The sequence below is a fragment of the Rattus norvegicus genome, chromosome 3, assembly GCF_036323735.1.
Source record: "Rattus norvegicus strain BN/NHsdMcwi chromosome 3, GRCr8, whole genome shotgun sequence".
In the NCBI taxonomy this organism is placed as follows: domain Eukaryota; kingdom Metazoa; phylum Chordata; class Mammalia; order Rodentia; family Muridae; genus Rattus; species Rattus norvegicus.
In genome coordinates this window covers 172141554-172159481 of record NC_086021.1, presented here as the reverse complement: position 1 = coordinate 172159481, position 17928 = coordinate 172141554, and the positions used below count along the sequence as shown (strand labels likewise).

General features: G+C 50.5%; 2 protein-coding genes across 3 annotated transcripts in view; one reads left to right on the top strand and one right to left on the bottom strand.

Annotated features, from left to right (window-relative positions):
* The first annotated feature begins 1253 nt into the window (after nt 1-1253).
* Gtsf1l (gametocyte specific factor 1-like) lies at nt 1254-3949 on the top strand. The gene is made up of 2 exons (NM_001399371.1): nt 1254-1329; nt 3128-3949. Exon 2 carries the CDS (start codon nt 3425-3427, stop codon nt 3878-3880), a length of 456 nt encoding a protein of 151 aa, NP_001386300.1. The 5' UTR covers nt 1254-1329; nt 3128-3424; the 3' UTR covers nt 3881-3949.
* A 2311-nt stretch (nt 3950-6260) lies between these two features.
* Mybl2 (MYB proto-oncogene like 2) overlaps nt 6261-17928 on the bottom strand; it is a 28457-nt gene continuing 16789 nt past the window's right edge. Inside the window, exons 7-14 of one of the 2 annotated variants that reach the window (NM_001106536.1) lie at nt 17187-17477; nt 15286-15711; nt 14308-14447; nt 12410-12509; nt 10856-10969; nt 9996-10100; nt 8305-8454; nt 6261-7790 (exon numbers count right to left, since the gene is read on the bottom strand). In NM_001106536.1, coding sequence (NP_001100006.1) covers nt 7662-7790; nt 8305-8454; nt 9996-10100; nt 10856-10969; nt 12410-12509; nt 14308-14447; nt 15286-15711; nt 17187-17477 — 1455 coding nt within the window. In that variant the 3' untranslated portion in view covers nt 6261-7661. Of the gene's footprint in view, nt 7791-8304; nt 8455-9995; nt 10101-10855; nt 10970-12409; nt 12513-14307; nt 14448-15285; nt 15712-17186; nt 17478-17928 lie in introns of both variants that reach the window. The other variant, XM_006235525.5, reaches the window with a different exon arrangement.

The window sequence follows — 17928 nt, the reverse complement described above, 5'->3', positions numbered from 1 at the left end:
GTCCTCCAAGATCCAACACCCTCTCTGACCTCTGAGAGCACCAGGTGCACACTTGGTCCACCTACATATATGCAAGCAAAGCAAGACACTCATAAACACAAACTAATAAAATAAATCTTAATAAATAAAAGTGGGTGCTAGAAGACAGGGTCATCAGCTAAGAGCCCTTGCTGCTCATACAGAGAACCCACAGCAGGCTCTGACAACCTCCTACAACACCTGCTTCTGGTCTCTGAGGGCGCCACATACACACAGTATACACTTACACGGAGACACATATAAATAAAATAAATCTTTAAGGTCAAAAGAAGTGAAATTAGAGTGTGATGGCACTAACGGTGGCCGGCCGGTCAGTCAAAAGGAAGTTCAGGAAGCTGAACTTGAATCAGAAGGACAGTGGTTCCCTAAGCAGGGGTAAGAAGCAAGCTAAGCCAGAATAGCAGAGGCAGGTGCAGATTCTAGAAGCAAGAGGACCCCAGTTCGATTCCCGGCACCCACAAGAGGAGAAACAGAAGGAAATCTCAACGATACAAAATGACAAGAGCAGTGAGGTCCAGGGAGGCCTTTAGATCAGAGTTAGAGCTCTCCCTTCAGTACCCCTTTCCATCCCTTATGTAAGTCCTAGTCTGCCCTGCCTCCTTTGAGAAGCTCACATGCATGCAGGAGTCTACGGAGGCCAGAAGAGGGCACCAAGCTCCTCTAGAACTGGTGTAATAGACAACTGTGAGCTCTCATGAGGGCGTTGGATCTGAAAGAACAGACGTATTTAAGTACTGAGTAATCTCTCCAGTCTTCTGTTGAGGTTTGATCTGTTGCTGTGTGTTACAATGCTAAATTCTGGGTTTTTGTTTGTTTGGTTTTTGTTTTTGTTTTGTTTTGTTTTTTGTTTGTTTGTGGGGTTTTTTTGTTTTTGTTTTTGTTTTTGTTTTTTGTTTGTTTGTGGGGTTTTTTTGTTTTTGTTTTTGTTTTTTTTTTGTTTTGTTTTTTTTTGAGCTGAGGACTGAACCCAGGGCCTTGCGCTTGCTAGGCAAGCACTCTACCACTGAGCTAAATCCCCAACCCCACAATGCTAAATTCTGAACCCAAAGGTCTGGCCTATGAGTGAATTCTCATCGTTACCAGCTTTTCTTGTGCAAAACCTTGTCCCTTAATTTAAAACCACTGGTTAAATAAAAATGGCTACAACCAATTACTGGAAGGATTAGAGGTAGGTGGGTTTTGAGTTACCTGGCTGGGGGGTGGAAACAGGAGAGGGAGAGAGGAGAGACCACAATGGGAGAGAGAAGGCACCATGAGAGGAGATGGACCATGAGCCAAGAGAAACAGCAGGTATCTGGGGACACTGCTGGGGATCAAAGCCAAGTAAAATAACGACAAACTGAGTCTCATCTATGTGTAAGCTAGTTGGGAATAAGCTTAAATTAGTTGTGTTACACGCCTCCAAAATATCTTTATAAAACCCTAACTCAGCTTCATAAAAAGCAATAGCAGTAAAACAAGGTTTAAAATGCAAAGAGGTTGAGGATGTGTGTAAGACCTTAGGTTCAGTCTCCAGCACTAAAAGGAAGAAAGGGAGGGAGGGAGGAGGGTTGGTGGATTAAAAGACAGCTGCACATGATCCAGCAAGGGTAAAGTAGTAACTTGAAATTTTGGTAAATCGAGGACTAGTGAGATGTCTCAGTGGTTGAGCCCTTGCTGCTCTCCCACATGACCCGAGTTCAGTTCCCAGCACCCACGTGGTGGCTTACAGCTGTCTGTCACTCCAGTTCCAGAAGATCCAGAGCCCTCTTCCGGCTCGGCACACACACGGTGCACTTGCACACATGCAGGAAAAATGCTCACACACAAAATTAAAAAAAAAATTAAAAAGACACTGGTAAATCATCCGTGGATGATTCAATTTGTAATTACTAAACAATTAGAAAAATGCACAGGGGCCGGAGAGATGGCTCAGCGGTTAGGAACACTGACTGCTCTTCCAGAGGTCCCGAGTTCAAATCCCAGCAAGCACATGGTGGCTCACCACCATCTGTAATGGGATCCGATGCCCTCTTCTGGTGTGTGACAACAAACTTGCATATAAAAATAAATAAATAAATAAATAAATAAATAAATAAATAAATAAATAAATAAAAGAAAAATGCACAGATTGAGGAAGGGGTAGAAATATTTCTTTAACACTGTGTACTTAAAATGAGGAATGATGCCAGGTGTGCTGGCGCTGTAAGAAACTGTAGCATGCAGGAAGCTGGGGCATGAGGGTTTTAAGTTTGGAACTGCCTACACTAAGACCTAGTAGCCTGGATAGACGGATGGAGGGAGGGAGGGAGGGAGGGAGGGAGGGAGGGAGGGATGGATGAATGGATAGATGGATAGAGAAAAACATGAACCGAAAAGAGAGCAGGAACTAAGGACTGAGGATGTAGCCCAGTTGCCAGATCACTTGCCATAAACACATGAAGCTCTGGATTTGGTCCCCAGCACCATGTAAATTGGATATGGAGGCACACATCCATAATCCCAGCATACAAGGTCATATCAAGGTCAAGGCCAACCTGAGCTAAAGGAGACCTTGTCTCCGAGAGGGGAGGGGGACAGCAGAGGAACAAAGGAAGGACTTGGAAGGAATGGCAGGAAGACTCATTGGGTAAAAGTGTTTGGGGGTTGGGGATTTAGCTCAGTGGTAGAGCGCTTGCCTAGGAAGTGCAAGGCCCTGGGTTCGGTCCCCAGCTCCGAAAAAAAAGAACAACAACAACAAAAAAAGTGTTTGCTGCTAAGCCTGATAACCTGGATTTGATGATCCCCAGAGCCCACCTGGAAACACCAAGTCCTTCCTACAAGTTGTTCTCCAACCTCCAAGTGTACCACCCATGCCACTCCTAACAAAGAAACACGTGATGTGAAAAAGATGTTTTCGAAAGACTAAACGGGTAAGCTGATTTAAACTGAAATGAAAAAGGGGGTTAATTATGCTAATGAAGTCAGAGGCCGAGAGTGTCCAGGTCCGTGTCATAAACAGATTTGAATAGCAGCTTTCCTCAAGCCACTCCCCCACCCAGTGGACAGTCTGTTCCTGATGTCATAAGCTGCCCATTGTGACCACCCATTCTGTCCCTTGACAACACAGGGTATCTTAGCCCTTCGAGTCAAAGGGTTATTATAACCTGCTAACTTCACCTCCTTGGAAGCTACTGTTTTGGGCTCTTGTATCTGCCTGAGTTAACGTCTCTGGTGGCCATTGTATGGCTTTCTCTGCATAGCTGTTGCTGACAGAACTTGGAAGAGTAAGAATTTCACTCCAGAGTCCCAAGAGCCAAAGCCTGGCAGAAGACAGCACAATATTTCTTAGGAAGAGGCGTTTCCTAGCGAGGTGTACCACTTACACTTTGGGTAGCAGGACACCTGGCTTCAAGTCAACTCCCCCATGGAGCCAGAATCCATAGAAATTTGTCCTTATAACCCACACCACCGAATTCCTCTCAGCAGATTCCAGTACCACCTGGCGTCGTGCAGAAAGAAGAACCCCAAGAAAGCCAAAAAGATGGCCAGCTGTAAATACAACGCCTGCCACGTGGTCCCCATCAGAAAGCTGGCTGAACATGAAGCTACCTGTGTCAACAGAAGCTCCATGGAGGAAGAGGACGCCTTAGGCCCTCTGCAAGTCAGCCTCCCACGGCCTCAGAACGAGGACACACTACAGGTCCGTTGGCTTTCCAGCCCTGATATTTGGAATGTTGACGGTGCCAACTGTCACCCAATGTTCGTCCTTAAGAGTTTTGTTCCCCAAAAACTTGTTTGTGAAAGTGACATCCAAGAGTCACCGGGAGGAGACCAATGCCCAGAAGATCCTCAGACTAGGACCAGGAAGGCAAACTTCTAGCAGGAGGAAGAGGGCTCTCAAATGCGCAGATGGATGCGCATCTCATCTGAATAAAAACCTACAAAGTAACCATCCGAGCTCTGCTGGTTGTTTCTAAGGGCTTGGGAAGAGCTGCGGTGGAGGTGGGGTTTAGGACAGAGCTGAGAATGTCAAATTGAACCAACTTCCACCGGGAACACTTAACAGTAGCTATGAAAAATGCTTAACACACACAGGCTTTGATCAAGTAATTCTACATCTAAAACATCACCCTGCACAGCCAGCCACATGCAGAAAATGGAGTTGAATACAGTTATTCAGTGAGGCGTTATTTATAGTGGCATTGACTTACCCAGAGGGAGGGCCTAACTAAGGAAACTATGTTGCAGCTTTACAAAGGAGAGATGATACCGTCCTGAAACAGGGGTACAGTTTATGGGTGTGGAAACTCTGACATTGATTGTTCAGAAGTCTATAGGTAGAACCAGCTACTTGGTTCTATAGCCTTAAAACAGCCAGAGAGAACACCTAAGGCAGTGTTCCAATAAAACTGTACACAAACCGGCAGCAGGCTGGATTTGGCTGGTGGGATGTCAGTTGGCCTTAAACTTTGAAGTTTCCAGTTTCTGATGGGATCACAGGTGTCCCACCACATCCAGTTTAGGAGGAAACTTTTTTTCTTTTACCATAACTTACACTCCACACTACACTTGCCTCTTCAGTTGTTTCCATGAAACTGTCCCTCCAAAGAAGGTTCTGGGTATGTGAAGTTTGGCACAATTACTCACTCGGTGGGTTATCGAGAAGCCTGCTGACCCGAATTCAAACTCTAGAACCTACATAAAGGTGGGAAGAAAATCAATTCCACATGTCCTCTGACCTCCATGTGGGCACCCCCCCAACATATATCCAATAATAATTTTAATATTTATTTTTATTGTGCGTGTGCGAATGTATGCCAGGTATTAGAAGGTGCCACTGGGGCTGGAATTCGTGTCTTTAACCACTGAGAGCCATCTCTCTGGTTCTTAATACAATTTAAAGAACTGCGACGTGGTTATCTAGGGGACGTAGTACACAGAATAGTTGTATAAGGCCAGGAAAAGAAGTCTGATGTGGGTTATGAGATAAATTGGTCATCGACAACAAATTTTACTTTCATCTCAAATAAATTCATCCTAGCACTTTTACTCTTGTGTACATTTGGTGCTAAGGACCAAACCCAGGGCTTTGCACACACTAAACACGCACGCTATCGCTTGCTATGTCTTTGGCCTACTTCTATCTAAAGTTGAAGTCTTCCATAATGGAGTTTAGATACATATGCTAAATGCCCTGTGACATACACGGAATACAGAAACAGAGGACAAAACAAACATAACCTGGTAAAAGTCATATTAAGTCTGTTTTGTGGATGGTTTAAACCAGCCATTCTTCCTGGTGAGATAGGAATTGGTAAGGAAGCAGTAAGGTTTTGAGAATTCATTACACGGTCACAGAAATTTGCAAGTACAAAGTCCAGGTGAAGCTCAGAAGACTCTTAATGGCCTCTGCACAGCCTGGTGCGGGCTAAGTCCCAGCTCTTGTCTCCGTCCAGTGCTGGGTTTGGGAAGTTTCCACCAGCTGTTCATGAGTACAGCTCATGTTTGTTAAAAGGACTGAGTTCAGCAAATTCAGACTAAGGAGCCTTTCCCTCAATGCTAATGACCTTAATGGTTGAGCCGTCCAAGCCATTCTTCCAGGCAAAGTCCCACCCACAAACCCAGGTTCCAGCCATCAGCTGTGGCCTAGGCCTGCTGCAGTGCCACCTCAGTTTGTGTCCTGTGTGGGTTCTTTCAGGTGAGGCACTCCCAAGCCTGACTGTCAGCTCGAATCCTCCGTGTCCCAGCCTCAGTTTCCCATCTTCGCCTTGGATCTTGCTAGCTCAACCCTATCCAATCTTCAGAAAGACTTCCTACTCGCATGTAGTCCCATTCTGCTCCCAGCATGAGTTCATTACAATAGCTTAGGAAGCCCAACTGATGAAGGATGTAAGGCTCACCACAGTTGAATCACCTATGTCATAAGTGAGTGGTAACAGGTCGCCCTCTCCCCAGTGGGCTCCTTCTGGAATAGGTAGCTCTTGAGAGCCAGACCAGAGATAGGAAATGGGACCCGGTAGGCAGCCTAAGGTCCCTCTCCTAGGCTAGCTCAGCACAATCAGATTTGGACTGGGCTCCTCTTGAAAGCCTTTAGACCTAAGAATTTCTGGGCAGCGGCAGGCAGCCACAACACTCCAGAGTCTTGGTAGGAACCTTTGGAAACAATGCAGTTCAGGCCTCTTCCCCAAGAAAGCAGCCAGCCCTTTATGGCAGAGAAGAAGGTAGAGCCAGAGACTACATACAGAGACTACACAGACACAACAATTTGCTACTCTTTATTGTCAACTTGGCTGACAAGAAGGCACACATTTGCGTGTGTCTATGAGGAAATTCCAGGGTTAAAAGAGCCCCCCTAAATGCAGGCTGCGGCACCCCTTAGAGAGCCCCGACTGTAGGAGAGCCTGGTAGGCACCAGCAGCCTTTATCCTCTGCTTGACAGCCTGTCCTCCACCATGCCTTCTCAAGCACAGACCGCACACACGCGTGGCTGCTAGTCGCCTTAGCCATTCTGAGAAAAGAACTAGAGAGCCAGGGGTGAGGCAGGTGCTGCTCACTGAGCATGGGGCTCAGACAAGGAGGCTGCAGTAGGCACAGTGTGAGAGCACAGCCCGGCTCCCGTATCTTTTACAGGAGAGCGCCTGGACTCCGGTGTGCTAGCGCAGTCTTCTTCAGACGTTATCTCTTGCCCAGTTGGAGAACATTTGCCTCAAGTCTCCCTTTAACCAGGACTAAGTCTAGACCTCCCATAGGTCCATCTAACTCCCAACCCAGGGACACCCAGGCAGGCTACAGAAAACAACACTTCCTAACGTAGACATTAGGCTCAGCATCTCCCTAGTCAAGCTCTTAACTGACTGAACTATGGACCACGCTCTACCCACTGACTCCAAGGGAGGTGACAGCCCAGGCCATGGCTGCCACCAATTCAGGATAAAAGATCCAGGAGCTGGGCAGCCTTCCACACATTGGCCAGAGTCGAAAGGCCTGCCATCCATCCCTCTACCTATATTAATGGTCTTACCTATGGCAGGCTCGGCTTAAGGCAGCAGCTGCTCCGTGGAAGCCATAAGAACCACCCATGCCCCAAGCCATGGCCCTGAGGCATCAGGGCAAAGGTGAATACACCGTTCTAACAGGTTCTCAGAACCCATCTTCATCCACTCAGAGCTCTTGGGAGCTTTGCAGAGATGCTCACTGGGTAAAGCTGTACCCAAGAACAGAGGTCTACAGGCCTACGTGTCAGGAGAGGGCCTTCAAGGCACTTCAAGACTCAGAGGGCAGAGTCGGGGCTGCATAGGGAGAACGGTATTTTATTGTGGAGACAGTGTACCAACAAACGAGGGAAGGAGCACCCCTCGCCACACCCCCATCCTAAGCAGGAGTCTGGATGAGAGCCTGGGAGAACCTAATAGGGCTCCTTGTGGCACTGGGCGGAGGGCAGGCAGGCCCAGGAGTGGGACTTTGTTCTATTAGCACCACCAGGAACTTCACAAAGGCTAGACCGGGGGAAGAGATGTACCATGTGACTTCTGCCACCTGAGCAGACTGAGGGGCTGGCAGAAGACTTCCTGAAGCTGGTCATTTAATGTGACTTCAACGCACACCTTACCCCACACCCTACCCCTGTAAACATGAGAGCTGGCTTGTTCCCTGCAAGCCCCTCAGGACAGAATGAGGGTCCGAGATGTGTGGCTGGACTTCAGACGGCCCAGGAGCTGCCGGGCCTTCTCTTGCATGAAGAGCTGGTCTTTAGTGCCCCCACAGGCCACCGTCTTCCAGGCACGGGTCATCTGAAAGGAGGTGAGGGGGTTAGCTCTGTACAAACCTAGTGGTCCTGACTATAAGAGGGGGTGCATTTCTAGACCCCTCCCTCTCGACGCTGGAAGCCAGCCTGTGCTTCCTCCATTTTCTTGGGGGACCTGGGGAAGCCATGCTTCATCTTTGGGCTTTTAACAGTAAGGCAAAGAGAGCAGGAGGCCGGGACAGGAAAGGAGGTGGTGGGGGATCTCGAGGAGTCAGCCGAGCAGACGAGGACACTGGGATGCGCGGCCCAGGCCAGCTGTCAGGAACAGAGCAATAAGCAAACCTAACACAGATAATGACCTAGTGACAGTAAGTCTGGGCCTCAGGAAGGAAATGAGGCTGGGGGCATCTCTCCAGTGAGGTCAGGAATGGCTTCCTGTAGGAAGTTGCATCTGCGCTATGGTAACTGTTTAAGTCAATCAGCCAAGCAGCCGGGAACTCAGCAGAAAGCAGGCCCTGGGGGTGAAAGGATGGGCAGAAGGACCTATCTACTGCACTCACAGGAGCAGGGGCTGGAATGTGGCTCCGGGGCTTCTGGGTGGCCACCACCTTCTCGGGTTTGGCCTGTAGGAAGCCCTGGTTGAGCAGGCTGTTATCCTCCTTGATACCCGGCAAGATGAAGCCAGAGGAGCTGGATGGGACACTGGTTGGCTGGAATCAAAACCGAGATAGTCACCACTTTGTCGGAGATCTTTGCAAGGAGAGGAAAACACAACAAACCAACACACCCTGACACCACCCCGGGCTGCCGCCATCCGGAGCAGGATGTACCTCTCTAAGCCTCAGTTCCCTTTCCGACATGGAAGTTTAGATGAGCTCCCTTAATCTTCTTGCTTAAAGGATTAAGGGAGTATCTGAACTGTTCATTTCAGAGCCCAGCGATGCCAGCTCCTATGCCGGAGGATCAGGCTTCCTGGTCTAGAAATCCCGTAAGCATCAAGTGGGGGAGGACATGGACCCAGAAGGCGCTCCCTGCTCTGCTCAGTGCTCCCTTCCTAATGTCCCACTTGGGGCTGGGGCACAGGCTAATTACTTCCCACACCCATCTCCACAGCAGAGCTCACACCCAGAGTGAGAGGGTGAGGCCCTGGGCTCAACCCCCAGTACTGCTTTAAAAAAAAAAACTTCGAGTAGAGGTAGCCAAAAATGTCTGAGGCTTCCCGGGACAAAAGCTTTTCTAGAAGGACACGGGACACAGCCTTACTTGTAAGATCTCTTTAGCAGTTCATGTCCTTTGATAATGTTCCCCACCCCCTCCTCACAGCTTCTCTATTGGTGCCAGGTCCAAAAGAAACTCCAATCCCCCAAACTCCAAGACAGCTCAACCTGGTCTACAGAAGGATTCCTGGCAGTTAGGTAAGAGCCCGGCATTCCTTAGGAACTTGTGAAGCCGGTTCCACTCTACCAAAAGGAGTCTTTTTCCGTCCCTCTGGCAGAAGGGACAGATAGGCACCGTACCTATCAGTCTATGATGGCCTCCAGGCTCCCTCAGCATCTCAAGTACCTGTCACACATTCCAAAGCCCACCCAGTCCTTATCTCCCCCTCCCCTAAACTCCTCCAGCTCCCTCCTAGCAGCTTCTCCTCCTTAGAGCCCTGATACCCTCACCATGGTTTCTCTGTTCTCTTCAGCTGCCATTCTCCCCACACTCACAGAGCTAGAGGCCCTGGCCATGTCTAGTCTGCTGTCCATGCTCAGTCTGCTTTCTCTGCTCTGGACTCCAGATGCCTCTCAGGGCTGCTCTCTATCTCATAAAACCTCCCCATAACCATATCACAGTCCGGCCACGTCATCGGTTCAGTCAAGCCAGGTCACCTCCCATCAGCTGCAAGGGACCAGTGTCCCCCACAGCATCTGGACTCTTAACGGCAGTGACTCTGTACCTGGAAGAACAAGGCTGGCCCACAGACCAGACAGACAGTAGCCACTTGGGGTTATGCCTCAACCGCAGGCTGTGCTTGGGGGCACAGATGGGTGACCCTTAGTGAGAAGAGTGGTGCTGGGGGCCCATAGCATTCTATCAATAAAACTACTGCCAAATAAAACCTAGGAAAGAAATCAGGCTTAGTGCCAACACTGAGCCCAGCTGGAGAACAAGAACCCACTCCAACTAAAGTGTCCTCTCCATGACCAGACAGCTCCAAAGACAGAAGGTTCCTGAAGATCTGAAGCAGGTGCTGTCAGCCCCTTACCAAGGACAGAGTCTTGGGCGAGGTCGATGACATCATCTTCCCATCCTCATCCACAATGTCAAGAGCCAGAGACTTCCGAACCTTCTTGATAGGGCTTCGCCGGAGCTGAGGGTTAGGAAGAAAACGGACGGTCAGCGTCAGCCATCAGGTCCCCATGGCCAGCGCCTCAGTGAATTAAGAGTGGAACTTTCAAGGCCTAGCTAGCAGCTCTTGCTCCAGGGATAGGGGAAGACCAGGAGCCCTTGGCCACACTAGATCCTGACCCAGATGAACTTTACCCTGCCAGACACTGGGGATCTCCCCAGCCTCACTGTCTATCCTTAGAGCAGTCTAGAAAAAAGAGGTAAAGAAACAAGGAGAGAGTTCAAGTGCCACCTGTGGCTAGAGACAGTGTAAGGAAAGAAGCTCACCCTGAGTCTGGGGCCTCCCCCACCACCCAGCAGCCTGTGAATCACACCTCACTCAATGACACCCTGTGCTATTTTCATGGCCGAGGGAGGCCCTCGCTCCTGAAAGGAACCCTTGGGATCTGTCCTGTCTACTGCCTTTCCTCCCACATGGATTCAGCCAGCCATGAAATAAAGTGTGCTGTATGCCATTCTCTGTCCACTGAGCACCGAGAGTCTCACCTAACCACTACTGCACCCACCACAGACAACCAAGCTCATGTCAGGACGCCCAGTCACAACGCTGGAAGAAAGGCTGCATCATTCACAGTACGGAAGGACCCAGGTGAGAAGCCAGGGCCCTCTCTGGAAGGAGCAGTCACGTAAGGCACTTATGGGTCCTCCAGCCCTCAGGTCTGGCTTTCTATGTGAACTGCCCAGGCAGAGCTGAGGGTCAAGCCCACAGCCACTCACCCCAGGCTTTCTCTTCTGTTTCTCGGGTCTCATGTCATCCTCAATGATGAGCTCAATGCCAGCCTCGGAACGAAGCACCTCCTTCAAGTCCTCTTCCAGGTGTGGGGTTTGGGGCTGTGGGCAGAGGCGAGGGTGAGCATGGGAGGGCCACTTAGACTGCAGGACGTGTACGTCTAAGAGGTAAGCAGTACAGGCAAGCAGAGAGCTCACGCCAGGACGATGACCTCATGTGCACTGCTCATAACCATGAACTGTCCTGCCTTGGACAAACGGACGAAGACATTAACCCCGAAGGCCTATGGGTTCAGCTCTGCACCCCCATAATGCTGTGTAGCAATTACCATGTCCAGAGTTGAAACTCAGGCTCACACCGAGGGCCCGACCCAAACCATAGCAGTCATTAGAGCTCAGATTCGTGAGCCCAGTCTTCCACCAAGTCCCAGCTCTCATGTGTGGAGGTAGAAGCACCCCTTGAACCCAGGAATTTTAGACAGCACCACCTTCTATGACCTAAGCACCCAAGAGGCCAAGGTGGAGGAATTGGCCCCAGGCAAGTTCAGGGGTGATCTGAGTGTGCTGGTTAGATCTCCATTAACTTGATACAAACTAGAGTCATCTGAGAAGAGGGACCCTCAACTGAGAAATGAGACACCCAGTGAGACTGGGCTATAGGCAAATCTGTGCAGGTATTTTCTCCATTAGAGATTGATGTGGGAGGGCCAAGGGTGGGCTGTGCCCCTCCCTCTTGGGCAGGTGGTCCAGGAGTGTATAAGAAGACAACTCCTCCATGGCCTCTGCATCAGTTCCCTCCTCCAGGTTCCTTCCCTGAGTTCCCTCAGTGATGGACTTTAACTGTAAGTTGTAATAAACCCTATCTTTCTTAGGTTGCTTTTGGTCACAATGTTTTTTACCAAAGCAACAGAAACCTAAGACACTGGGCTTTGTAGACAAGTTACCTCAAAAACTAAAGAACCTACAGCCCCGAAAGCCACGCTCCTTCTGTCTTTGCTCCACACTAACTGGGACACAAGGGTGTCCATTTCCGTTGCTCAGGAGCTCCCTTCCTTCCTCCCCATGTTGTGAAGACTGGCTCTCCATCCGCTTGCCCCAGGAACCCACGTGCTGGATTAGAAGACCACCATACCTGGCTTCCAGCTTTTTCTTAAAAATAGGGTCTCGTGCCAGTTAGGCTAGCCTCAAACTTGCTAGGCAGCAGAGGACGACCTCGAACTTTTGATCTGCCTGCCTCCTCCACCAGCCAGGTACTGGTATTATAGGCGTGTGGCCAGCACCTCTCAACCCTTTCCTTTACAGTAAACTCTTCCGTTTTTTAGATAGCATGCGTTTTAATATCCACATCCCCCATCCAAGTCACCACTACCTCATCAGCCAGCCAGTATCTGCCCGGTGCGCTGAGGGGACTCAGGGCATGTAGATGAGGTGACAAGTGGAAACTGTACTTTGCTAGAATATAGAGACCCCAGAGAAAAAAGGGTTCGTCATCCCATGTTAGATAAACCCAGCCCAGAGACTCACAGCATCCATGCCACATACCAGGGGTTTCAGTGGTCCATATTTCTCCAGAGCATTCTTGAACGGGGTTGGTGTGTGGGGAGTGTTGTCCATGGAATACTTCTGATCTGGGGTTACAAACCTGCTACAGGCCAGAGGCAGCAGCTCAGCAAAGAAGAGCAGATTCACTTTCCAGGTCATGCCCACCGCTTCCCCACAGATACCTTCCCCTACCACAGTGGTCCAATGGTGCCTGCCTGCCTGCCTGCCTGCCTGCCTACCTGCCTGCAAAAGTCTAGGTCAGGGGCCCAGAGCAGCAGCTGTCCTCAAAGAAAGGACAGGAAGAGGGGGGAGGAGGCCAGGACAATACTGGAGAGTGTTGCCCCATCAAAGTACGTATGTGGGACGTCCCAGAAACAGGCAGGCCTGAAAAGACTACACCCTCCCTGTATGCCCTCTCTACAGAACGTGTCGTGAGGTCATGATCTATCTCCACAAGTCCCCTCAATCATCACGGTGGAGACAGAAACGTGGTGAGAACCCATTTGCCACGTTCCCCCGTGTTCTCACTCTACCCCTTCCCAGCTCAAGAGCCACAACTATGCACAAGGGCATGCTTCTACCTTCAAGCTTTGGTGGTTCCTCCCTTGGTCCCTTTCTGCATTTAAAGATACAAGTCAAAGTCTTCTTCTACCTCTGGACAAAATGCAACAAGAACTAGATATTCCCTCTCGGCAGTAGAAGAGATGGCTGAACAGGGGTACTGGGGACATCGGGGAACTGGGGAAAGTGATCCCCCAAAAGAGGGGGGAGTCTATGGCTATTCCAGTTATCCTAGCCACAGAACAGAGAGGGGCCCCCAGGTCGAGCCCAGCAGACACGTGAGCCGAAGAGAGAAAGGGTCCATCCAACACTGGGCAACTAGCTGCCGAGTGCTGACACAGGCAGTGCCTGAGAGGAAGGGCTAGCTGTCACGGTGACATTGTCAGCACAGCAGGCCCTTCAAAGTACTCTCAGCGCCATACTATCCTGTGCAGTCAGGTGAGGAAACCACCTTGGCCCACGTGAGTACGACTCGGAAAAACTAGAGGAAACAGCCCGTACGTGACTCACAGGCCCAGAAGGACACTCTTTCTCACTGGCTACACCAGATGAGCGCTATCCCTTGTTGAGATGGGGGCTCACTGTGCAGCTTTGGTAGGCCTGAAACGTGCTCTGAAGACCAAGCTGCCCTTGAACTCAGAGGTCCAATTGTTCCACAGGCATGCACCACCAAGCCCACCCTGCTCTGTCCCGTCTTAGTAGATCCTTTAAAGGACCCACTTCTTACTACTGACAGCACCGGCCTCTAGTCATCTGCGACTGTGAAGACCAGGCTGTTCTGTGGTTCAGTGTCCCTATTTAAAGGATTCTCGTTTGAATGTAAGAACTTCTCGCAAGGCCTATCATTTCAGACTGAGCAATGGATTAGTAACTTGTTTCTGAAGGCATCTCGATACGTTGTACAATCCCTGAAATGGTTCCTTGGACAGACTGCAATGCTTCACTGAAAACCAACGAACAGGAGCAATGACAGCACCCTCATGGACCCAGAACTCCATTCGCCACCAGAGGAAGTGGACGCCCTTGGACAACCCTCCTCACAGCAGGCTGAGGACAGACACACTGCTGAGCTCTAGGCTCCAGAGTCAGACAGCGCCCAGGGGCACCTTATGGTTCAAACACATCTGATCCACACTTGATGCTTATCGACGGAGGGAAAGATCTGGATTTTTGTGACAGTTGACATTTCTGAGATCATCAAGTTAAAAGACAAGTGAGGGACAAAGATGTTTAAGACCAGGCTCTTTAGACAAGGGCAGGGGTGTGGCAGCCACCCCCCACCCGACCAGAGCACCTCCCCATCCTCCAGGGTGGACAGGTGGCCTTGTGGGACTCACGATGGATACTTCTGGTGCAGGGGCGTCTTATCCCTGTGCAAGGGTGTGGTGACTACCACCTTTTGGCTGCACACCGGAGTGGACGTCAGGGAGGGGCTCTCCAACTCCAGGGTATCCTGTTTGTTCCAGAAGTTCAGAAACTGCCAGGGAAGAGAGAAGACATGTGACAAGGCGACCTTTGTAAGCGTCCATGAGGCCTTTGCAGGGAGGAGGGACAGCTCCTTAGACCCCCCCCTTCCCTATGACTGCTTGTTCAGGAAGGTTGAGGTCTTGTCCTAACCTGTAGGGCACCAGCAAAGACTTCTTTCAACAAACATGACTCAGCCCTTCTGTCTGTTAGCATCCAGGGAGGCCTTTCAGCTTTCTCAATGGAAGCTCCACCCCTACAAGTTCTGGATCCCTAGTTATCAACTTGATGGTTTACACAGTCACTGTGGGAAAAAGCCTCAGCCTGTCTGCCAAGTATTTTTCTAGGTTCAGTTAAATGAGGTGGGATTACCCACCTGAATATGGGAAGTGCCCGTCCACAGGCTGGGTTCTTAGACTGACCGACAAGGGAAAAGGAAGCCGAATGGGACATCATTCTGCCTCTTGGCCGGCTGTAGTATGACTAGCTGCTTTCAACTCCGACTACCACGAATTCCTAGCCTTGGTGGACTATACCCTAGACCTGAAGCCCAAATAAGGCTGTCCTTCCTTCAGTTGCTTCCACGAATGACTTAACGACCTTAGCCAGCCCCCCTTTCAGCCCCATAGCCTCTTCCTTTTTATGTGATCACCCATCTGGATCTGAAGACCAGAGTGTTAGCTCCATAAGGGGAGGGCCAGCTCTGGTTTTGCTCACCACTGGTTCCCAAGAACCGAGCACAGGGAGAGAACCACCGAATACTGATTATCTAGTGTGTACCTGCGCCAGGCCCTCACCGGGCACAATGTGTTTATGTATGGAAGCCAAGGTAGGCAGAGGTGCCCACACACCTGGGAAGGAGAGAAGGGAAGGGTTTTGACAGGTGTGCTCTTCGGGGTAAGGCTATTACAGGAGTCCAGGAAGGACAAGCTGGCACTGTTCTCTGTGACAGGCGACAGGGCCACGCGCCGTTTCTTCTGTCGCTTGAGCACTGAGGGCGGTGTGCCAATGCCTGAGCCCCCAAACTCAGTGCTTGGGGAAATGGGGATCAGCTCTCCCCGGCTGCTCCGGCTCAGGTCTGAAATAGTGTGGCCATCAAGGCGATACTCAGTCACACTGGGCCCTGGTGTGGCAGCCTGGTGGAATGACAGTGCCTGCTGGTGCTGTTGCTGCTGCTGCGGTGTCTGGAGTTGCACTGGGCTACTGTTGACACTGCCCTCTGCAGACGGTTCTTCAGGAAGATCAAATTTACTGAGGTCACACCAAGCATCGGGGTCCTGCCAGAAAGGGAGGTTAAAGGTCTTCCTAATACGGTAGAACTTAATTTAAACACAGGAAGAAGACAGACCGGTGTCAAACCTGCTCCCTTATCCACTTAGTCGCTACTGTTTACATTCATTTCCTCAGCATCCTACATACCATAGTGGGACTTGAACAGGATGCTTGCCCATCCATGGCTTTATAGTGCCTATAGCAACCGGCTGGGAAAACATGCGTTTGCTGCTTTATGTTTGTCAGCTCACTACACATGCGTTGGTGTAAGGAGTTAGGTCTCTCCTACCTCGTGGGTCCTGGGGGGTGACTTCAGATGGCCAGGCTTGGTGATAAGCACCTCTATCCACTGGGCCATCTCACTAGCTCCTTTTCCCACTCGCACATCAAGGAACCCACGCTAAGCTCTTAAGAACAAACAGGAACCACATGCCCTCTGTCTTTCCTTACCCAAAGCTTTCTGAAAACAGAAGGTTCCACTTTGATCCTGGAAATGTGGCCTGAGTAGATCGAGCTCAGCTGCAGGTTGTGGCTGTGGGGACTTGCCGGAGCCGGGACAGTTTATTCCTAAGTGGAAACTAGCTGGCAGCTGGGATCAGAGACCTCAGAGACCAGAGGTCTTGGAGACTGAAGGCATCTACCTTGGTGGTAGGAAGCTATCCTGCAACAATGTCTGGGGAAGATGCGGAGGGGGGCATAGAGAGCAGGCTCTGGGCATCTTTCCCTGATCTTCACCTTGGAAGAGTTAGACATGAGGACTTCTGGCTGACGGAGCCTAAAGCTGGAGGTCACAACCAAGAGGAGTGGCTCCACCCACAGGCTCGCAGGCAAAGTCATTGTTGAGCTATTTTCTCAGAAATGACACGGTCCCTCCTAGAGGAAAGTTACAAGAGCCACAAGGCCCCTCCCCAGGATTCTAAAGCTGTAAATAACTGCTGGTGAAAAAAGGAGATGCTGCCCTGCGGGTTGCATGCGTGTTGGGCCGGAAGCTCCAGGGAGAGCACCTTTATGAGTCTGTCATTCTTCTGGTCATGCAGCAGTCTTCCTGTCACCCATGGACCTGCCAGTGTGTCTAAGGATTTTATTAGTCTGCCATGCTAGACCTGTGTGCACTTGCTCCTTTCACCTGTCCTTAGCACCACTTATCTGGGGTAAACAGGTTGTGTGTTTGTCTCCTCAGAAAAAGCCGTGCAGGGAGCATGAATCACAACAGTATACGGCCTTGGCTGAGCAGCCGAAACCGTCTTGTTACTCCTGGCCCTTCGGGGCTTCTCTCCAGTGAGATCTGGCTATGCAACGCCAATTCAGCCTTTCTCTCTGGGAAGCCCTTTCACCCTACTCCATGCTGGAGGGTAAAGACTGCTCAGAGCTGTGCAGCCCCCATCATTCAATAAATGCTAGGAGGATGGCGGCGGTGGAGGGGGCCGGCTCACAAGGGAAGTGCTATTCGCTGTGTGCCTGCTGGGACCAACAAACATACCGACTCGATCAAGTCCAGAGCTTCGGAGAGGCTGGACTCCACAGCAGGGATGAGGAGGTTCGCGGCCTCCACCACCCACTTGTAGGGCAGGCTTGTTTCTGGGGAGGATTCCTCCTGGTATTCACGCTTGAGGAATTCCAGGGGCTCTGGGGTGCGCACTTCCCCCAGATCAGTGGGGACGGGCTCCTGCTTGTGTTCCTTAGAAGTAGTAGCCACGGCAGCCTCCTCCTCGCTGCTCTCCTCCTCCTTCACAGTAGAGGGCGCCAGGGGCCAGCTGCTCACAAGACTTCCCTGTCGGACGCAAGGGCACACTGGAGATTTTTGTTGAAATAGCGTGCTAATGTTGTTTGTAGCTAAAGACACATAACCCCAATCAAATATCCAAAGAACTCATGTGAACAGAGGCTGAGGGACATTCCAACCCTCCTGAACACTGGAAAACATATTAGTATCATGACAGGGGCTAATGAGATTTATGCATAAATGACACTGTCATTAACAAAATGGAACAGAACACAGGCGAGACAGAGGCTCTGGAGTCAAGGCTGGGCACAGCTGCACTTGCCTACTATCCCAGAACCTGGAAGGCCAAGGCAGGACGATTACCAGAAGTTAAGTGAATTCCACAGCAGCACTGGCTAAAATTGGCTCATTAAGTAAAGGTGCTTGCAGCTGGGCTGATGACCTGAGTTTAACCCTTAAGACCCACACAGTAGGAGAAAACAGACTCTGTCCCAACGTC